Source organism: Podarcis tiliguerta, assembly GCF_965153285.1.
Source record: "Podarcis tiliguerta genome assembly, chromosome: 1".
In the NCBI taxonomy this organism is placed as follows: Eukaryota; Metazoa; Chordata; class Lepidosauria; order Squamata; family Lacertidae; genus Podarcis; species Podarcis tiliguerta.
This window is the reverse complement of record NC_139534.1, coordinates 87,613,160-87,635,615: the sequence shown is the minus strand read 5'-3', so window position 1 is coordinate 87,635,615 and position 22,456 is coordinate 87,613,160. Positions and strand designations below refer to the sequence as shown.

At 43.4% G+C, this 22,456-nt stretch overlaps 2 protein-coding genes across 11 annotated transcripts in view; one reads left to right on the top strand and one right to left on the bottom strand.

Moving 5' to 3' along the window:
• Window positions 1-613: 613 nt before the first annotated feature.
• LOC310685521 (retinol dehydrogenase 12-like) lies at window positions 614-19,789 on the top strand. 6 transcript variants are annotated; one of them, XM_083457829.1, is made up of 8 exons: window positions 2,450-4,056; window positions 4,500-4,710; window positions 11,545-11,663; window positions 13,585-13,740; window positions 14,451-14,555; window positions 15,110-15,319; window positions 16,726-16,915; window positions 18,040-19,789. In XM_083457829.1, the coding sequence occupies exons 4-8, from the start codon at window positions 13,614-13,616 to the stop codon at window positions 18,140-18,142; spliced, it is 735 nt and encodes a 244-aa protein (XP_083313955.1). In that variant the 5' UTR covers window positions 2,450-4,056; window positions 4,500-4,710; window positions 11,545-11,663; window positions 13,585-13,613; the 3' UTR covers window positions 18,143-19,789. The 6 variants fall into 6 exon arrangements, with proteins under 6 accessions (XP_083313951.1, XP_083313956.1, XP_083313952.1 ...); XM_083457825.1 differs by lacking the exons at window positions 2,450-4,056; window positions 4,500-4,710 and adding an exon at window positions 614-1,198; XM_083457830.1 differs by lacking the exons at window positions 2,450-4,056; window positions 4,500-4,710 and adding an exon at window positions 1,138-1,207.
• The window catches only part of ZFYVE26 (zinc finger FYVE-type containing 26), a 44,982-nt gene continuing 42,293 nt past the window's right edge, over window positions 19,768-22,456 (bottom strand). For all 5 annotated transcript variants that reach the window (XM_083456191.1, XM_083456193.1, XM_083456195.1 and 2 more), the window contains one exon: window positions 19,768-22,294. In XM_083456191.1, the coding sequence (XP_083312317.1) occupies window positions 22,085-22,294 (210 nt within the window). In that variant the 3' untranslated portion in view covers window positions 19,768-22,084. The remainder of the gene's footprint in view (window positions 22,295-22,456) is intronic.

The following is a 22,456-nucleotide window of genomic DNA, read 5'->3' as shown; positions in this document are numbered from 1 at the left end:
TTAGAATAAAGGAATGAAATTCACAGCTTGTACGGCACTTAGAGAAAATATGGAAAAAATGATGTACAGATGGTACATCACACCTGTAAAACTGGAAAAAATGTACAAGACTGGAGATAAAACATGTTGGAAATGTAAAACACATAGAATGTAGTGGCGTCCGCCCTGTGGAACACCATCCCATCAGATGTGAAGGAAATAAACAGCTATCTTCTCTTTAAAAGACATCTGAAGGCAGCCCTGTTTAGGGAAGTTTTTAATATTTAATGCTGCATTGTTTTTAACACTCGATTGGAAGCTGTCCAGAGTGGTGGGGGAAACTCAGCCAGATTGGGGGGGGGGGGTATAAATAAAATTATTATTATTATTATTATTATTATTATTATTATTATTATTATTATTATGATGTGTTCTCTTTTTTTAGGACACATTCTCTTTTTTGGGAGGAAATTTTCTGTCCAAGTGGATTTTTTAAATTTGCCAAAATGTCTCTGGCTATACGTTCTGAATGAGATACAGATATAAGTGGTGGTTAAATACTTGCTTTCCTCCTCTCTCATCCTGCAACCCCCTCCCCTGCAATATATCAGAGCTTCTATAGCATACATATAGTAGGGGTATTTAAAATGAGAGTCTCCATAGTGTCCTCTTTTTTTGCTCTTCAAAATATGGAAACCCTAACATGATGTGGATGCGATTACAATAAATAAGATGCTGGAAATGAATGAGGAAACACAAGTAATCTATAATTCCAGTATAATGTCTAGGAATACAGTTGGAAACTGTTAATCCCATGCACTCGGGGAAATGCAGTTTGGGAAAGGCGGGATACAAGCTGCATTTGTGAGAGCAAAAATAATAATAACCTCTTTCACCCAGTGCTTGGAGATTTAGCAAATGTATCCTCTCACACACTGCTCAGTTTACGGGTTTTTCTTTGCTCATCCAATGCTTTTCTAAGAGTAAAAGCAGCTGCAAGGGAAGCCAATGGAACGCAATGCCACAACGAAGATGCCTCATTGTCAGACAACGGAAAGGCCGGTCTTCACTTTTCTTCTGTCTATGGCTTCCCTTGAAGACTGATGGAACTTCCACTCCAATACTTAACTCTTCACTTTCCGGTGCACTTTTCAGAGTGGGGAGCGGGTTGGGGAGAGCCACGTTACCTTTTACTGCAAAAGGCAACCAACGGAGTCAGGTACTGAAGGTATTGGGACCTTTATATGTCCGGCTGTCCTTTGTCAACTACAAATTGTCACTGTTTTTTGTGTTGAATATATGCTATATGGTAATTTACACGGGTGGCGCTGTGGGTCCCTGCTCTTGCCAACCTAGCAGTTCGAAAGCACCCCAAAAAGTGCAAGTAGATAAATAGATACCACTCTGGCAGGAAGGTAAACAGCGTTTCCGTGCGCTGCTCTGGTTTGCCAGAAGCAGCTTAGTCATGCTGGCCACATGACCCAGAAACTGTACGCTGGCTCCCTCAGCCAATAAAGCGAGATGAGCGCCACAACTCCATTTGGTCACAACTGGACCTAATGGTCAGGGGTCCCTTTACCTTTACTTTATATGCTATATGGTAATTTATGGACCTAATAGGTATCTAAACCATTTGCACATGTTGCCATGCAACCAGTCCATGCAGAATGTAGGCACCCTATATATAGAAATGAGCAAACCAGTGATATTTTAGGGATCAGGCTATCAGGCCTGATTACTTACACCATAGGAGTCTACACAACACAAAACACTGTTGCTGTACGTAGGTTTTTTTTTTTATCTTATATTTTGGAAATGTATATCCAGTTTTTTCCCCTTTAATCCTCCCCCCCCCCCCCCTTAAACTATAGCTTGTTTAGTTTATACGTAAATCCGGCACTAGGTGGCACCAAGCACTGAGAAGAAATGCTTTCAAATAGCAAAGACTACCAAGTCGGCTTCCAATGCAAAACACACGGAGTTTTTACCGCAGAAGTGCCTTTAAAACGTAGCTTCAGCGACACGACGGGTGAAAAATGGCCAACGGCGTGTTTGGGCGCTTACCAGAAGCTTAGATTGAGTGTCGTTCTATTTCTTTCCTATCTCTACGGCGCACCAATGAATGGGTTCTCGCCCCGCCCCCTCTCTGCCCCCCACGCCCTATCTCTCTCTCTCCCTCCCACCAATCCCAGCACTCTGCGCTCACGCTTCTCCTTTCCGGCTGCTCCTGTGCAGCTTCGCGCGTCGCTGGGAGGTTCTTGCTGCGAGAGATGCTCGGCTTCGTGGGGTCCGTGCTGGCGCTGTTCGCGTCTGTCCCCCTCCTGGTATTTGTGGTTGCTCCTATGTTCAGGTCTGTGATTGGTGGGCTTAGACTTGCAGCCTTTTCAGCTCCTGCAACAACTTCCTTGTGCTAAACGAGCTTCGACGCGATGAGGTTATATGGCAGATTTCAAAACTAAAAATCTCCTTTTGACACCGGTTTAGCTGTTAAATATTTCTGTCTTAACACCTGTTTCTTCCTTCACTTACTGTTTTGGCTGTTTCCCCCTACTTTTTCGAAATTTGTCTGTTTTTCACCTAATCCATTCATTTCTTAAATGCTTTTGTCATAAACCCCTGTCTTTTCATTCCCCTGTTGGCTATTCAGTTTATTTTTTTATTTCTCTGGTTTTCCTTTATCCTAGCCTTTAAATATGCTTTTTCCGGCTTGGGATGGGACACAACTGCAGCAAATAACTTGATTTTATGAAATTCAAGAAGCAGGGTGGGAAGGTGGAAACAGGGCTACCATGTTCTAACTAAGGTTAAAGTTCAGCAGATAAGGGACAGGTGGAAATTAAGTGAATGCAGATCTTCCCACCTCTGAAGTTTACTGGCAGGAAAAACTGCTGTAATTTTAAAATGTATTGTGGAGAGGATTCCTAGTCACATCCTAAAGTACAAATGAAAGAGACAGGGTGTCTTCGTGCACTACTTTATATAATTCCCTGAACCAGTTAACTGATTAGGAGGCTGTCAAAGGTCTTGGAATAAAATGATCCTGTCTTTGTATTTTCCTTGGGTAACTGTTCCTACCCACTGTGTAAGATTCCCACAATCGTTTGTTAGAAAGTTTTTACAATAAATTTTAAAGGTTTAAAGAACCATGTGGGGGAGGGTCTAAGAACTCAAGGGATAAAAACCGAATAAAACTGGAAAAACACTGCTAATACTAATTCTACCTTATAATAGTAATAATAATTTTTTTATTTCTATGTTGCCCATCTGACTGGGTTGCCCCAGCAACTCTGGGTGGTTCCCAACAGAATATTAAAAACAATAAAACATCAAACATTACCCGAGAATGTTCTAAAACCAACTTAAATTACCTTTCAATTAGTTGTCTGTTATGTTTGCATAGTGTGTGTGTGAATGTTCTAACACTGTAAGAAAACAAGGACATAGCTTTCTGGTAGCTGATAATAAGGTTTTCTTTGATCAGGGGAGCCAATGGGGGGGGCGGCGGAGAAATGGGTTTTCAGCTCATGCTGAAAGGTGAACTGTGTTGCACCAGGGAAGAACATTCCACATCTGTGTGATATTTTATGTTATGGTGATATAGAAATGCGTTTTAGAAATAGAAAATCTGGACTTCCACTGTGAAAGCCAAAGCACCTTGGCAATTACTCAGTGACTGAACAGCTAGAAGGACTCACCCAGCAGATCTTAACTGCTGGGCAGAAGAATACCAAGAGGTGCTCCTTCAGATAACTGAGTCATAATTTCAGGGCTCTGTACATAAGTACTAAAACATTGGATTTGCACAGTAGCATATAGGCAGCCAGAACAAACTCTTCAGAACCAGTGTTATATGATTCCAAGCAGCTTTATCCAAACACTCTGTTCTCTGGCAGTTGCAACTGATGTAAAATACAATCTAAGCTGGAGGCTACCTGAGCATGGATTACTGTGGCCGGGATGTCACTGTTCAGGCACGGCCATAGCTGGCAAACCACCTGAAGTTGGAAATAGGTGCTCTGTGCCGTTGATGCTACTTGGGCCTCCAGTGGTAACATCTGGATCAAAGAGTACTCCTAAGCTCATGAATGTTAGAAGTATATTGGAATGAAGTTATATGGTTTTAGCAGAAGGGTTATTAAGAATTATATGAACATTAAGTGTTAATGTGCTAAATTGGGAAATTGAAAGTTAAATTATGTTATGATAAATTACAGACTAAATTGAAGAAGAGGGAAAGGATTTGCTGAACCAGATAATTTGAACCAGAATACAAAAAAGGGAGGTGCGAGGAAGTCGAGGAAATAAGCTAATGAAAGATCTGGATACAAAAATTTTGGATTTGTGTTTTTGTATTTTTTTTTATGTTGCATTGTTGTACTGTATTTTTTCTTTTCTTTATTTTTTGTTGATGTATTGTTTCTTGAATTTGTGTATTGTTCTTCTTTTTCTGTTTTTCTTTTATAAGTATAAAATATTTAATAAATTTTTATTAAAAAAACAACACAAAGAGTACTCCTAAGCTCATGGGGAGTGTGACCCAGTTCAGAACTGGTTTCTTACAAGGCACTAGAACCACCAACCCACAGCATCTCTGTCTTGTTAGGATTCAGCTTCAGTCAAGAATCGTGAGGCAATAATTGGTATAAACTTGTAGAACCAATTCTGGCTTCAATGTGATAACTGTGAAGATTAAAAATCTCTTTATAAACAACGAAGAACAAAACCTACCAGGTATTGGTTGGGCCGTATTGGTTCCATGCAACACTGAATATGATGCTATATTAGTTCCCATCCCATTGGCTGAGTTTTCTGAGTAGATGTTATAAAAAGAAGCCTTATTCACCAGATGCTCCCCAGCAGTTTTTGTTAAGAAAATTTCTCCTTGTGGCTTCTTCCTTGAATAACTCCAGTTCAGTATAGGCTGGCATTACTAATTGCCCCATAATTATTTGGTTTCTGTTCCCAGTATGTGTATGTTTTGGGTGGTGGGGGCAGGGGTCCTATTAGCTTTTAAATTAATTTCATCCCCCCCCCCTTTAGTGTGAAATAGCACTATTTTGTAATTAAACAATTATAGGAAGCAAGTAATGGAAGCCCCACACAACCACTGTGAGGAACAGGATCCAATTAATTGTGTAGAGACAAAGGGGCAATTTTTCAGTAATGCCAAGAGGGGATGGAGGTAATAATGCCACACAAAAGCAAGATGGCAGACCTCTCCCCCCTCACACTATCCTAGTGATCTCACATCTCTAAGTGGAATATTACAACTGTCTAAGCGAGGCTGATGAAGTGGGTCTTTCCACCCAACTGATACCTTCTCAAGGTGGCTGTGATATGCTTACCGTAAATTTCGCTCCATAACACGCAGATTTTTCCTCCTAGAAAGTAAGGGGAAATGTCTGTGCGTGTTATGGAGCGAATGCCTACAGATGGTGGGGGAATCTGCTGCAGTCGTGAGCAGTCCGTGGCTCGCTTTGAAACAGCAAAGCGGGTGTAAGCGGCTCCTGTCAGCTAGCGGAGCCGGGGAGGAGGGAGAGAAGCAGAGCGGGAGTTGGCTGCTTTAAAACAACCCCTGTTCTCTGTCCCTGCCTGCAGTTTTTTGCTGTCCGATTTTGGATTAGCCACTGTAGGGGCTGTGTGTGTGTGTGCTTGAGCTATCATTCTCCTCCTCCTGCTTCCCCTTCACTCTCCAAGCGCCCCTGCGACTTTAGAATTGACACTCTGTGTGTCTGTGTGTGTGAGAGGGATCGTTCTCCTCTTGTTTCCCGTTCACTCCCCCAGCGCCCTGCGACTTTAGGGCCAGTTCTCTCTCTCTCTCTGTGTTTTGATCTCACTGCGCTTGTTGGGGGAGAGTGTTGGTCACAATTTTTCTTGATTTGTCTCAGAGTGGTTACTATTGTGGTTTCCTTGCCGGGGAGGAGGGAGAGAAGCAGAGCCTGCTTGTTCTAAAGGAGCAAAGCTGGAGAGGAGCCTCTCCTGCATTATTAGCAGCATCCTTCTCCACATACCCCACGCGTGCTCCTTGTCCCTTGAGTGCTTTTCCTTCCCTCCCCACTTAAAACGTGGTTACAAAGCACGGATCCACATGGGTCCTCAGAATTTGTGCACTGGGTCACCCCAAATTCACCATCAGATCACATAGCATGTCCATGGCTACAGCCTGCACCAAAAAACACACGCACCCACTGTTTCATGGGGCCGCAATGGCGCAAAAATGTGGTTACAAAGCATGGATCCACATGGATCCTCAGGATTTTTGCATTGGGCTACCCCAACTCACCGTCAGATCACATGTCTGTGGCCACAGCATGAACCACAAAAATCATACATCCACTGTTTCGTTTAGAATATTTTTTTCTTGTGTTCCTCCTCTAAAAACTATGTGCGTGTTATGGTCAGGTGTGTGTTATAGAGCGAAAAATACGGTACATGGCTCCTGATGGGGTGGGATTGTGTCCCAGAGAAGTGACTTCCATGTGGCTGTGTATGTGTGTGTGTGTTTAGGATTGCTAATGTATATTGGTCACACACAAGTTAGAAAAATAAGCGACAGTCCCTCTCCCCGTCATCAACAGTTAAAGTGTGGCCTGTAGGTGCAATCAGAAAAGTCTGATTAGAAAACGGGCCATTCAAAGCAAATCTGGAGAGAAATTGTGAAGAGTGTTTTCTTTACGTCTGCATAGAATCATAGAATCATAGAATCATAGAATCATAGAGTTGGAAGAGACCACAAGGGTCATCGAGTCCAACCCCCTGCCAAGCAGGAAACACCATCAGAGCACTCCTGACATATGGTTGTCAAGCCTCTGCTTAAAGACCTCCAAAGAAGGAGACTCCACCACACTCCTTGGCAGCAAATTCCACTGTCGAACAGCTCTTACTGTCAGGAAGTTCTTCCTAATGTTTAGGTGGAATCTTCTTTCTTGTAATTTGTATCCATTGCTCCGTGTCCGCTTCTCTGGAGCAGCAGAAAACAACCTTTCTCCCTCCTCTATGTGACATCCTTTTATATATTTGAACATGGCTATCATATCACCCCTTAACCTCCTCTTCTCCAGGCTAAACATGCCCAGCTCCCTTAGCCGATCCTCATAAGGCATTGTTTCCAGGCCTTTGACCATTTTGGTTGCCCTCCTCTGTACACGTTCTAGTTTGTCAGTGTCCTTCTTGAACTGTGGTGCCCAGAACTGGACACAGTACTCCAGGTGAGGTCTGACCAGAGCAGAATACAGTGGCACTATAACTTCCCTTGATCTAGATGCTATACTCCTATTGATGCAGCCCAGAATTGCATTGGCTTTTTTAGCTGCCGCGTCACACTGTTGGCTCATGTTAAGTTTGTGGTCAACCAAGACTCCTAGATCCTTTTCACATGTACTGCTCTCAAGCCAGGTGTCACCCATCTTGTATTTGTGCCTCTCATTTTTTTTGCCCAAGTGCAATACTTTACATTTCTCCCTGTTAAAATTCATCTTGTTTGTTTTGGCCCAGTTCTCTAATCTGTCAAGGTCTTTTTGAAGTGTGATCCTGTCTTCTGGGGTGTTAGCCACCCCTCCCAGTTTGGTGTCATCTGCAAATTTGATCAGGATGCCCTTGAGTCCATCATCCAAGTCGTTGATAAAGATGTTGAATAAGACCGGGCCCAAGACAGAACCCTGTGGCACCCCACTAGTCACTCTTCTCCAGGATGAAGAGGAACCATTGATGAGCACCCTTTGGGTCCGGTCAGTCAGCCAGTTACAAATCCACTGAGTGGTAGCATAGTCAAGACCGCATTTTACCAGCTTCTTTACAAGAATATCATGGGGCACCTTGTCAAATGCCTTGCTGAAATCAAGGTAGACTACATCCACTGCGTTCCCTTCATCTACCAGGCTTGTAATTCTGTCAAAAAATGAGATCAGGTTAGTCTGACATGACTTATTTTTCAGAAATCCATGCTGACTATTGGTGATCACAGCATTCCTTTCTAGGTGCTCACAGATTGTTTGCTTAATGATCTGCTCCAGAATCTTCCCTGGTATTGATGTTAGACTGACTGGGCGGTAATTATTTGGGTCCTCTCTTTTCCCCTTTTTGAAAATAGGGACAACATTTGCCCTCCTCCAGTCTGCCGGGACTTCGCCTGTTCTCCAGGAATTCTCAAAGATGACTGCCAGTGGTTCTGAGATCACATCTGCCAGTTCTTTTAATACTCTTGGATGCAGTTCATCCGGCCCTGGAGACTTGAATACATCTAAACTAGCCAAGTATTCTTGTACTATCTCCTTAGTTATTCTGGGCTGTGTTTCCTCTGCTGAATCATTTCCTCCAAATTCTTCAGGTCGGGCATTGTTTTCTTTATCGGAGAAGACTGAGGCAAAGAAGGCATTGAGGAGTTCAGCCCTTTCTGTGTCCCCTGTTTGCATTTCACCATCTTCTCCTCTGAGTGACCCCACTGTTTCTTTGTTCTTCCTTTTGCTACGAACATACCCATAGAAGCCTTTTTTGTTGCTTTTAACCTCTCTAGCAAGCCTGAGTTCATTCTGTGCTTTAGCTTTTCTGACTTTGTGTCTACATGTGCTGGCTATTTGTTTGAATTCCTCTTTGGTGGTTTCCCCCCTTTTCCATTTTTTGTACACATCCTTTTTTAATCTTAACTCAGTTAAAAGTTCTTTAGATAGCCACCCTGGCTTCTTTAGGCACCTTCCATGTTTCCGTCTCATTGGTATTGCCTGAAGTTGTGCTTTTACTATCTCCCTCTTAACAAACTCCCAGCCATCATGAACTCCCTTTCCTTTTAGTATTACTGTCCATGGGATCTCACCCAGCACTTCCCTAAGTTTTATGAAGTCGGCTTTCTTAAAGTCAAGAAATTGAGTCCTAGTATGCTTGGCTGCTCCTTTCCGTTGTATAGTAAACTTCAGAAGAGCATGATCACTTGCGCCTAATGATCCTTCCACTTCTACCCCACTAACCAGGTCATCGACATTGGTTAGGACCAGATCTAAAATGGCTGTTCCTCTTGTTGCTTCTCCCACTTTCTGGACAATGAAGTTGTCTGCAAGGCCATTGAGGAATCTGTTTGACCTTATGCTCTTGGCTGAGTTTGACATCCAACAAATATCTGGGTAATTGAAGTCCCCCATTACTACTATCTCCCTTCCTTTTGCATGCTTGGCCATCTGTTCCAGGAAGGCATCATCTATGTCCTCCGTTTGGCTTGGGGATCTATAGTAAACTCCCACAATGAGGTCACTATTATTCTTCTCTCCCTTAATTTTGACCCAAATGCTCTCACTTTGGCTTTGAGGTTCTAAATCTTGGATCTCTTCACAGGTATACACATCCCTGACATATAACGCCACTCCTCCTCCTTTCTTGTCTGGTCTGTTTCTCTGAAATAGATTGTATCCCTCCATTTTTACATTCCAATCGTGGGACTTATCCCACCAGGTTTCAGTGATGCCTATTATGTCATATTTAGTTTGCTGTACCAAGAGCTCAAGCTCATCTTGTTTATTTCCCATGCTTTGTGCATTAGTGTACAGACATTGAAGTCCATTAGTCATTCCCCCGTGTCTCTTATTTAAGGATTTTTTCCTCCCACCACTAGGTCTGCTTGCTGTTTGCTCCATTTGGTCTATGACATTTGGATGATCATCTTCATCAATTAATAGACTCCTACCTTCAGGAGCACTGTCTCCCTCCCCCACATTAGTCAGTTTAAAGCCCTCCTGATGAGGTTTCTTAGTTTTTTGGCAAAAACATTCCTCCCAACCGTTGTGAGGTGCAGCCCATCGCTTGCCAGAAGTCCATCCTCAAGAAACTGCAGTCCGTGATCTAAGAATCCAAACCGTTCCTGTTTACACCATTTGCGAAGCCAGCTGTTTACTTCCACTATTTTCCTCTCTCTCCCTGGGCCACGTCGTTCAACTGGGAGGACAGATGAGATGACGATTTGTGCATTTAATTGCTTCAATTTCCTGCCCAGAGCCTCGTAGTCTCTTTTGATCTTCTGGAGGCTATTGCTTGCAGTGTCATTGGTTCCCACATGAACCAAGAGGAAGGGGTATTTGTCAGTGGGTTTTATGATTCCTTGCAGTCGTTCAGTTACATCTTGGATCTTAGCCCCGGGGAGACAGCACACTTCCCGAGACATCTTGTCAGGCCCACAGATCACTGCTTCTGTTCCCCTCAGTAGGGAATCCCCTATGACCACTATACGCCTTCTCTTAGGTTTGGTCAGGGTTCTTCCGTGAGCGGTCCATTCCAAGGTCGCCTGCACATTCCCTGAGGACTGACTTTGCTGCTCATCTTCATATACGTGATCGACTGTAATGAGGGAGAGATCCTCAAATGGAGTCTGCTCTTCGTCTTCCATGCTAGGGGAGAGGACCTCAAAGCGATTGTGTATTTCTAGACAATCAGAGCGAACCCTGGGCCTCCTACTTCTTTGAGTCACGTTTCTCCACATATCGGGCTCCTGTGTTGGTGAACTAGCCTCCTTCTCAGGGGAGTCCCCTGTCTCCTCCTTGGTGGAGACGGTGTGCTCTGTTGCTTCCAAGAAGAGCTCCAGCTCTCTAATTCTTTGGAGCGTAGCTACACGTTCCTCCAGTTGCTGGACTTTGTCTTTTAGGAGGGCAATCAACATGCAATTGCTGCACGTAAAGCTGCCTGCAACCTTTGGCAAGATGGCAAACATTGCGCAGGAACCGCAGGCGACTGCAGCTGTTCCCTCCCCCTCCATCTTGAGAATGTGTCGTTGGGCTTGAGACTAGCTTCCCTAAATCTAAAAGATGGTTCAAACTGCGCGCGCCGATAGGCGCGCGCCGCTGCCCTGCAAACACTGATAAGCTCCTCCCACAGCTAATCACCTGCCTCAACAGAAACCCTGCCCCCTCTGACCTTTGACCAGGGAAAGCAGCTAATCAGCCACAAGAATCCCACACACAAGAAACCCCTTTTGGCTCCTTCTTCAGCCGCTGCCCTGCAAACACTGATAAGCTCCTCCCACAGCTAATCACCTGCCTCAACAGAAACCCTGCCCCCTCTGACCTTTGACCAGGGAAAGCAGCTAATCAGCCACAAGAATCCCACACACAAGAAACCCCTTTTGGCTCCTTCTTCAGCCGCTGCCCTGCAAACACTGATAAGCTCCTCCCACAGCTAATCACCTGCCTCAACAGAAACCCTGCCCCCTCTGACCTTTGACCAGGGAAAGCAGCTAATCAGCCACAAGAATCCCACACACAAGAAACCCCTTTTGGCTCCTTCTTCAGCCGCTGCCCTGCAAACACTGCATATGAGGGAAGGGTCTGTTATTCCAATAGGCACCTGCAGAGCTGTCTAGTAAGCAATTATCTTCTTTCTACTTCTGGGCCTTTCTACTTGAGATATAAAGGTTGTGGTCTTGCTTCACCTTTTTGTTGTTGTTGTTGTTTTAGAATTATGGAGGTGAACTTTTCTCAGAGTCATTTTCATAGCATAGACTTGACTGTGCATATTTAACATGTAAAATAAAGTAGCAGTTTGCCACATTCATTGAATCTGTGATTGACTGGTGTGTCCTTATTTTTGTAGGAAGTTTATTGCAGGAGGAGTGTGCAAGTCTGCCGCGAAGCTCAATGGAAAGGTTGTTGTGATCACAGGGGCCAACACCGGCATTGGGAAGGAAACTGCCCGAGACCTTGCAGGAAGAGGCAAGTTACTTATCCCCACCCACCAGCAGTTTTCTCCTGTGACAAGCCTTTCACAAGGCATGCAGGAGGGATAATAAAAAGGGCAATCCTAACCATGTATTAAATTCAGTGGGGCTTACTACCTGGTGAGTGCAATTAGGCTTGCAGCCTTGAGCCCTATCTGTGCTGAAGATTTAATTTGGCCAGAACACCTTGTTCTCATGTTTGCTGGTGTGATGTGGGAAGCACTGGGAGACGAACACATGAGGCGTTCCCAAAGTAAAGGAAGGATTGAACTCTGATTAATAAGAATACACACAGAGGCTTGAACCAGCAAGACCCTGGGAAGGGTGTGTATAATAATCTCTCCATCCACTCTCTGGCCCAGGTCGTTTTATTCACAAAAGAACTTTGTACAGAGTGTTCGTAAGAACCAATCAGATTTCTTCTGAGCATTACAACAAACCCCACATGGGGACAAAGTTAAACTACCAAAACTAATAAAGCATGCACTTCTGGGGTAAATAAAGAACAGAACTACAAAGGAGTGCATTTGGCAACCCCGGAGGTGATAAACAAGCAATATACATGATAAGAAGGATGGCCAGGAGGACAGCGATCATTATCACCTTCAGGTGAGATTTGCTTCCTGGCCCCAAAATTAACATCCTAAGATTAACATATCAGAAAAAGCTACATCAAAGAAACTGCCCACTGTCTTTGATGACCCAGGACACCTGCCTAAGTGTGTACATGACTTGTCAAGCAAGAGAAATGGGCAGTAGAGGAAATGGCTAGAGATGCAGAGGGTTGTGGGATTTGATCAGAAATTATTGTCAATGTATCAAACCCAGTCAACACAATGCATTCATCGTGGACACAATGGCTTGATGCATATTTTATATTTCCTCATAGTAATCCCACCTGACCCCACACTCTGGATATTTACACTCCTACAAACACAGCATTCCAAGGCTTTATAACTGGCCCTCGGGACTCTTCCCCATGCCCTTCCCTAGCCCTTGAGGTGAAATGTGCCCTTCTATCCTTGAGACACAACACTTGAGAGTATGTATATATTGTAGCTTTCCTTGATAGAAAATATTTTATCCCTTTTCCATGAAGCACAACCAGTATTTAGCTGAGATCCAGTGTGGGAAGGAATGAGACTTAACAGCCATTTTGTGCTTAGTTTAGTTTAGTAAAATGGTTCCTGTTTGGTTTTAGAGGCTGTTCTGTACAGGAGTCCCAAAGGTTTGGCCTTCAGATTTGGCAGTAAAGGAGAAATAGAAACATAACCAGGAATTAGCTCTTCCTCTGATTGACTAGATGTTAAAAAGTTAAGGGGGACCACCCAGAAACTGAACTGAGGTTACGAATGGCAAAGTATTGGCTTTGTGAGGGGGGACGCTAGAATAGGTATGGCTGTTTATTTTTATTTGCTCTTATAGGTAACCCCGCCCCCCATTGTAAAACAAGGCTCCCCTCCTTAAAATAGTTTGCACAAAAACTGTTTCCTTCACCCTACTAAAGCTGTAAATTAATAGTTTGTTTTGGAACAAGTTGGTCCGAAGCCTTCTTATTCCCTTATATTCTGCCTTTCTCAAGGCGACTCACAGCATAGATTTGAATAGATATGACAAAGAACATACAATAAATATAACTATTAAAAAGCAAGTAAGTAACCCTATAAAACAACACTGAAAACCATTAAACACACATAAAGTACAACACCCACCCTCAGAGGTGCGACTGACTGGCTAGAGATCTGAACAAATGACATCATTTTATTGCTGGTCCTGTTCAACATAATATTGAAAATCTGTTGCAATTCTAAGGATGGGACTTGAGTCATTTACCTGGAAGCTCTTTGAGCCACATAGTTTCTACCTTCTGTACCCCTTTGTGTTGTTCATTAATTCCCTGCTTTTCCTTTTTGCAGGTGCCAAAGTCATCCTTGCCTGCAGAGATATGGCAAAGGCAGAAACAGCAGCCTTTGAAATCCGGACCACGACAGGGAATCAGCAGGTTACGGCAAAGAAACTGGACTTGGCAGACACCAAGTCGATTCGAGAATTTGCTGAGAATTTCCTCAAAGGTACGTTTGAGACTCCTTGGTCGTGTTTGCATGTAATGCTAAGCCAAAGTATGGCTTGGCAAGAATGAACAAGCATGGAATAAAAAATGTGAGCCCTTTGCTCCTTCCCTGGTCCTCCTGCTGCTGTACTAACTAGAGCAAAGCCATAATTGTATTATGTCCAAACCTGGTTTTGTGGTTTATTGGCAGCTCTGACTTATCAAACCGAGATTAAGATTCTCACGCTCTACTAACTGTTTCAACCCTTATTTGAAATCACTTGCTTTTCTTCAAATATTTTGCTTCACTGTGTATGATACATGAGCCCAGCATAGAAACATTTCTCTGGTTGTTCAGAGACTTGGATTCCAACAGCACAATCCTATGCAAGTTATGTTGAGTTTAATGGGACCTAACACCCAGGTAAAAATGTATAGGATTTCAGTGTTACCATGACATCTGACACTGTAAAACAAGACTGTTAGGTTTGAGGTAATCAGAAATTCACTTTGCCTGTGACTGGAAATAAAACTTACTATATTGCATCAGGCCACCATTCAAAGTTATTGCACAACCTGTCCTCGTACCTGTAGACCCATGCTCTGAGGCAGTCTGCAAGACTCATGAATCATGGGAGAAACTGCAAATGAGGCAGAACCTGTTGTGCTGTCACTAGGGTTTTATCTTGGTTTCCCTATTTCATAGTGTGCCCTGCATGTGCTTTCTTGTAGAGGAGAAAGAACTCCATATCCTCATTAACAATGCAGGGGTTATGCTGTGCCCGTACTCCAAGACAGCCGATGGCTTTGAGATGCATCTAGGAGTCAACCACCTGGGTAAGGTCCTGAGGTGTGGGTTGGGTGAATGGGTTTGCCCTTTTTACATTAATAATGTTTTGGAATGTTGCTAGTTGGCTAAGAGTACTGTCATATCTCGCCAGGTCCCAGGCACTACTAAAGATTAAGTTAAGGTTTGATTTCCCTCTGGTTGGTTCCATCACCAACTGTTCCAGGACACACACCCATTTAGGGTATCTAGAAATTTTACCTCTTTGTCATGACTTGAACATACCTTTACCCCATTGTATGTGTGATGGGAGCTGAAATTGCCTGTTATAATTACTAAAATACTTTGTCCCTGATTTCATACTCCCATCACCTTGAGCATTTTGGTTACACTGTTACATCCCCAGTCCTAAATAACTTTGGGGACCTGGTATTGCCACCCACAGAACTTCTCTGGAGGAATCTCCGTCTTTGGGGATTTTTACTTCATTTGGCTTTGTGTCCTGTTTGTCATACCGAGCGACATTCCTGTAACATTAAAAAGAGTTTTTGCTGCATCCTGGGTAGAATTGCATCCAAAGCTTCCTTTGCCATTTCTCTTCCAGGGCACTTCCTTTTAACATTCCTGTTGATAGACCGCCTGAAGCAGTCTGCACCCGCACGCATAGTCAATGTATCCTCACTGGCTCATCATGGTGGGAGGATTCGCTTCCATGACCTCCAGGGCGAGAAGTGCTACAATCGGGGCCTGGCATACTGTCATAGCAAACTGGCCAATATTCTCTTTACCCGGGAGTTGGCCAGACGACTGCAAGGTGAGCTGGAAGCATGTAGCGGCCTCTTGTTCAGAATCTCATCTTAAAAAGAGCTTAGTGTGACTTTGTATGGTGGGAAACTGGGATTGTTTTGGGGAGGAGGGAGGTTTAAAAGAGCGACCTTTGCAGACGATGTCTCAGTTTTCCTAAATATTTGTTCAAGGATCTGGACAGACAGTGCAGATTGTGAGCTGAAATCAAAGGGAAGACATACTGCAGCAATCTATAGGTGCTCTATAATTGCAGTCCTAAGTACACTTGAGTTTTATTTATGTACTTGTTTCTTTGTGCGAGTTGCATGGTGCCTTTCTGCCAAGGTGGTTTATAACTTTAAAACACTAGAACAAATGCACAGTATAAAATTCAAGGTGACAGAGCCCTCCAAGGCCAACTGGGAGCTGATGTTACGTCTGCTCCCTAGCCTGAGTTCTCTCACTTCTGCCTGCCTTCAGAGCACACAGGTCTTCAACAGCCCCAGGAAGGTGGGGGAGAAGCTGCCCAACATCTCTGTCTGGCTGTTGATGGTTTTATCAGAAGCTGATGCTGTGTGCTTCCTGGCTTGGCCACCCAGAGCTCTCATAGCTCCCAGTATGTTTCTGAGCACAATTCAAAGTGTTGGTGCTGATCTTTAAAGCCCTAAACAGCCTCGGTCCAGTATACCTGAAGGAGCGTCTCCACCTCCATCATTCTGAGGTCCAGCACCGAGGGCCTTCTGGCAGTTCCCCTCGCTGCGAGAAGCCAAGTCACAGGGAACCAGGCAGAGGGCCTTCTTGGTAGTGGCGCCCGTCCTGTGGAACGCCCTCCCACCAGATGTCAAAGAGAAAAATAACTACCAAACTACTTTTAGAAGACATCTAAAGGCAGCCCTGTTTAGGGAAGCTTTTAATGTTTAATAGGTTATTGTATTTTAGTGTTTTGTTGGAAGCTGCCCAGAGTGGCTGGGGAAACCCAGCCAGATGGGCGGGGTATAAATAATAAATTATTATTGTTATTGTTGTTGTTGGATTGCAGTCATATGGAACACATTGGACTTAATCCCAGTCAATGATTGATGGGATTGAACTGCACCTTCAAAAAGACAGCAGCACATTTTGGCACCAGGGACTTTTTTGGCAAAGGCTCTACCCACTAAATAGTTCCAAGGAAGTATACCTTAGGGTTGTACCTGGTGTGTGTGTGTGTGTGTGTGTGTGTGTGTGTGTGTATGTGTGTATGTGTGCTTGTTTGTTTTCAGGAGCAAGCAACAGCCAGTGGCAATAGATTGTGTGTCATATCAGTACCGTTAAAAGTACCTTTTTATATAGACACATGAGAAATACTTGTGTTTTCATTTCCAGGTGCAAACTAATCTTATGTGCCTTCTTCCAAAATGCTTTTCTAAAGCACGCATGATTCCTCCCTTGTAGGCACTGGCGTCACTGTAAATGTCCTGCATCCTGGAACAGTCTCTTCTGAATTATCCCGCCATTCAACTATATTAGATATTGTATGGAAAAGGTCGTCTTTCTTCTTGAAGACACCGGTGGAAGGAGCCCAAACCAGTGTGTATTGTGCAGTGGCAGAGGAGCTGGAATCAGTGAGTGGGAAGTATTTCAGGTGAGTTGAGGCTGTGGAAGAATTGGCATTGGGTTGCAGAGTAGGGGAAAAATGGTTTAATCCAGATCTCAAGGATGTCTTCAGGGCTAAGCAACGGCACAAGGCTTGGGAGAACAATGTCAACAGAATGAGTCAGATTGCAACCAGAACAAGCTGGACTCCTTTTGAGCCACAGAAAATGCAAAAAATTACCTACCAGGGATGGGTTTTTCTAATGCCTACATCTCTTGTAGAGAAGGGAGGGCCCCAATCTAGCTGTGTGCATGATAGTAGACTGCTAGCAGTTAGCAGTATCATATGGGCAGCACCAACTTTCTCTTGGGAAGGGCTGGACGTCCAAAACTGGCACCCTTGCCTAAATGAATGGTGATCTCAGAGCCATTGTTGACCATGTGTTCTGCACTACATCTGTGCTTAACCCAGCTTTGCCCAACCTGGTGCTCTTGAGTTGGTGTTAAGACTCCCAGTTTCCACCAGCCCCAGTTAGCATAGCGAATGGTCAGGGATGCTGGGAGTTGTAGCCTACTATCATTTGGAAGGCTGCAGGTTGGGAAAGATGCTGGTAGCGATCCATATTTGGGAGCTATGTGTACAAGCCCTCCCTGCCCTGGGTTCTTAATGTAGCTGGGGATATGTAGCCCAAAGGCATTTGCTTCATGCTTGTTAAATCAGGCTAGCTGAGAAATTCCATCATAGTATTGGGTATTAAGGTGTGTGATGTCTCAGATCTTCAAAAGGTAGAGGTAGGTTCTAATGCAGCATGGAGATGCTAAGATACCACTGAGCTGAATACATAGCAGCTACACCAACTGTTACGTTTGCAGGAAGTAGAGGCTGCATTTAGGGAAAGTGCAGACTGCTATAAACTTGTGCCAGCAGATAAGAAGACTCAAGCGATGGAGACTTGCGCATGTATTTTCACATACCTGCTTCCCTAAACTGCTCCAATTCAGACTGTAGGTGGGAGCTGACTGTTTTGTTCCCACTCCTCATAAAATCACTCCGCACCTAGGGAGATGAGAAGGGTTCTAACCTGATGCTTTTGTGTTTTTTCATATTTGCTAACACCACCTTTCAATTATGCTATCCTGAATTCCTAATAGAAACTTTCCTTTATGTGACAGTGACTGCAAACCAGCATATGTATCTCCTCAAGGACGCAATGAAGAAACAGCGAAGAAGCTGTGGGACGTCAGCTGTGAACTACTGGGCATCCATTGGGACTGAACGAGGGGTGATCTTTCCCTAGAGTTGTACATGCCTAGTGAGTTATTTCTTGGAAAAGGCAAACACTGTCAGAGCTGAAGGATGCAGCTCCTACACGGTCATTTGATACCCATGTTTTGAATTTTGTTTATTATAAAGAGAGCCGTTCAAGGCTTTCATATGCACAACATAGCTATCAGCATGCTCTGGTTTCCAACATGAGAACAGCCGTCCTCCTCTTGGTTTGATACATAAATATGGAAGGAGCAGTTGCCAAAATGCAAGTGTGCATTGTACCTAGTCTCTCACTCCTCATTGTTGATTTGTTTGATAAATTAATCACTATTACATTTAGGTTCCTGATGGAGGTTAACTGAGATCTGTCAATCCTGCTACAGTAGATACTTGCTTGTACTGCTACTTTCTTTATCTTTTACAAGAAGTCAGATTTTTGCTGGCCTCTGGAACATAAAATGTGATCAGAATGGGGTGCATTGAGAGGTTTAGACCTGCAAATGAAATATTGTTTCTGGAAGCATTATATGATAGCTAGTTGAGGCCAGTTCAGTTCAGGGCAAGTTGAGTTTAAACACATAGGTTTAACTTCCTTGTAGATTTGGGGTCCAATTACACTTTTGAACTTGAGTTGTGAGGATATCACAAAATGGCTGCTAGCCATAAAACACTCCACATAAAGCAAGCTGCTGAGATGAAGATAAAGAGTTGCTTGCTCAAATCAGTAGGTACAAGGTGTGTGTATTCTGAGCTCCAAAACTCTTGCTTTAAGCCTCCCATTTTCTAGTCAACCAGCCAATTCCCACCAATGCAAAGAAGGCCAGCCTCTCTTCTTAAATCAGTTCTTGAAAATCTGTCTTGATTTCCTGCCCCATGACCAAATTGCCTCTTGTACTCGGGTACAGACATTTCTCTCTCCTTGGTGTCAACACAACTTCGGGCTGCTAGTGTATAATTAGAACTATTTAATTGAATGTTGTCTGTGGGGAGAATGGCTAGTGGACCCTGAAAAGAAGAATGAACCAATCAAAGTGGTGGTGGTGGGGGGGCTAAACAGACAGCATGGGGGAAAGCATGAAATAACTTTAATTCTCTCTGGGTTAAAAAGAGCTTGGTGGGTGCCCTGGCAGATATCTTGGTATTACAGTAGGGAGCTTAGCTGTAAATTCATCATACCATTATTTTGTATAACGTAAGTGCTTTGTTAGTATCCAACAGCCCTTTGTCAGAACAATAGAGCCATGGGGTGGGCATGGTATTCTTAATTTTCTGAGGGAAAATGAGAAGTAAGTCCAGCAGCATGCCTCTTGAGTATTTAGTTGTTGGACAGATAACTTTTACAAGGAGTCAGATTCTGCATAAATGTTTGGTGCTGTGACCTCAAGTTGGCTACAGGAAAAAAAAGTTCTGCTTGCATCGAGGGGACTTTAACATAGTTTAAGTAAAGTCCATTTTCTTTGGCTGGAAGTTTCAGTTTGGCATTCAGCACTGGACATTTCTCAATACACTGACTAAATTAAACATTCAAACTTGCACTGCTCTGTCTTTGCTTTTAAACATTGATCTCTGATTTTAATTTAATGTAATTTAATACAAAATCCCAACGTATGTCAAAGTTAAACTAAATGAAATAAATTGACAAAATATGCTTTATTCCTGTTCATTATGGACAGAAGTTCATCTCTCATCAAGGGTCAACATTTGTTCATCTCATCAACACCAGTATTTATGAGGCAGGGCAATTTATAGGACAGGTTTTGCTGGTGCAAAAAACACACCTTAGAGTGAGCCACTAAGGAATTTTGAGTTGCAAACAATGTAAAGTGCATAGAGTACAGTGCAAAAGGGAACACAGAATTAGTCTAGAATCTTCACCATAGCAGGGTCTATTGTTTCTCCTGTGAAGACGTATGTAAGAGACAGGCAAGGGAATGAGAGGTGTATAGCAACTTAAAATACTGTATATAGGAATTAAGTGTTCCCCCCCCCCCAAAAAAAATGCTTCCCATGAGAAAACTGATCAATACCACATAGAGTCACATCACGTTCTTCTGAAGCCCAGTAGAAATTCAGTTCTGACAGACAGAAAAGCAGCTTTTGTAAGCCTTAAATTCCTAATAGGATAATCTTCAAGACTGAGGAGGTGGAAGAACTTGAAAGCTGAATGTATATAACTTAAGCTGCAAGCTATTTCTGGACACCAAATCCCATGAGCTAATTGTTCCTAGCATTTGTGGCTATGATGTAATGCTAAGGCCCATAAATAAAGGTCAACCATGTTAACGTTAAAGTTAGCAGGAAAGGACGATATTAACCTTAAAAACCCGAGTGTTTTAAGGTGTAAACAAATAAGTATGCTTATGGACTGATTGTGCATCACGGCAAAGCAGTTAACTTACCATCACTTTAGTGCAGCGACATCACCTACAATTCAATTCCCACACCCCCTTGTAATCAATTAGGTTCCCTTTTCACAGAAACGGATAGGCCCCATCAACTGAGTTGAAGGGTTTTAGCTGGATGCCCTGCCTTAGATTTAATAGGAATTTTAAAGCCCACTGCAAATTATGCTTCCAATTGTGGTAACTGGAAAGACAGCAGGATAGACAGGTAATTAGTGAATGGGATGACAAAAACCAGGTACTGGGCATTACATTTAGAATCAGTCCAGACTCCCGAAGGGTCTAGGCCACGGTCTAAGTGGCTGTGGGGGCAACTTCCTCTCTGGATTCTATTTACTATTTAACTTTATAGGTTGATTGCATCACATGGCAATGTGCAGAATTATGCACAGCTCCATTACTACTCATACTTACAGCAAGACATTGTAGCTTTCATTGAGTGCTTCTGGCTAACAGCAGCTGCTTAAAGTTGCTGCTACAGAGGCAACTTTATTGAAAGATTTGTGGCAAACAGATTCCAAGCTTGCACAACTATCTCACCCCTATAATTGCTTGGCCTAAGCTGCCACTCTGCACTCTGCTCCAGTTAGTTCACATATACACACAATAGTTATTTCACTCCATCTAAATGTCTACTGTTCTGCAAAGTTGGTTTTGGTCAATGAATAGATCATTAAAGTTATGACTTGTGAGAAAATATAATTAAATCAACCACCCGCTGAAGGTGTATTTTCTACAACAGAGAGGACAATTTTGTACAATAATTTTCACGCTATGCACATGTCGTAAAAAGCTTTGCTAAGTCCACAGATGGCAGCTTTAACAATTGGAACTTGTTTCCAAATTTCACATATCAAACCAGTTTAAGGATCTTACAACTGACCAGTGGTACAAGTAAAGTTTGCTCCAGGAATTAGGCTATCCTAGTATCTGTCAATTAGCAGCAGGACAAAGTGCATCTCAGCAAACTTGTGTGTTTCTCGAAACAGGAAAGGAAGCTTCCTCCTCATAAGAATTTCCCATTGCGTTCCAATACCTATAGGAGAAACAGCACATACCTGTACAAAAGCAAATCCTAGAGATGTATCTGCTACATATTCCAAAATTCAAAACCCACATTACTATCTCTTTATACAGATTTGCCTGTGATACAGTTTTGCTTTAGCAGAATCACAGGATAAGTTCCAAACTGGATTTAACCGATGTGGGTTTTAAATTAATAAAACAATGCCCAGCGGATACATGTACTGATAGCAGCACAGGAGAATATGGTTGATGAAAGACTGAAACATTAACATTTTTAGGTTGTGCCGGGCGGTGGGGGGAGGGGAGAAAGAGAGAGAACACCCTGAGGTAGAGATAGTTGGTTGTCATCAGGACATGATTGGCACTTTTAGTCAGCAGTCTTTTCCTTTTCGGAAGAGGCATCAGAGCAGCTCCTTTCCAACCCGCCGCCATACATAGACTAAGCTTATCTGACCAACACAATGCAGAGCCTTCCCTTTATAAAAAAGCAAACCACCAACAATGATACGCTTGCTGGAAGTCACTTCTTGGAGCCCTGAGTGAGCCAGCTTCTTGGTTTGGTGTGGTGCACTGAAAGCCACTGGCTGCAGATGGCTTGCACCACATCTTCCCCACTATCCTCAGCCAACTGCCGTACATGCAGGACCAACTGCACAGCGCGAGCGTTTTCTTGTCTCACTGAGACCAGGTAAGCGGAACGTAGCTTGTGGCATTTCAGATATGCTTGGATCTGAAACGGAGAGAGAAAAGGGTGGGATTCTTCCTTCTGCAAGTGGATTTCTACTTAACAGGGTGGGGCTCTCTCACCAGCTTCCTGGCATAGCCCCATACACTTCCACCCTCTCCCTTGCCAACCTGCTTGAGGGCTGGGGGAATCCTCCAGAAAAGCATG

Excerpts from the sequence above, each read along its gene's own strand:
- LOC310685521 (XM_083457825.1), top strand. The coding sequence starts at position 1,083 with ATGGAACTTCCACTCCAATACTTAACTCTTCACTTTCCGGTGCACTTT. Across the intron at positions 1,199-11,544 it reads AAGGCAACCAACGGAGTCAG|GAAGTTTATTGCAGGAGGAG; the intron begins GTACTGAAGGTA and ends TTATTTTTGTAG. Across the intron at positions 16,916-18,039 it reads GTGAGTGGGAAGTATTTCAG|TGACTGCAAACCAGCATATG; the intron begins GTGAGTTGAGGC and ends TTTATGTGACAG.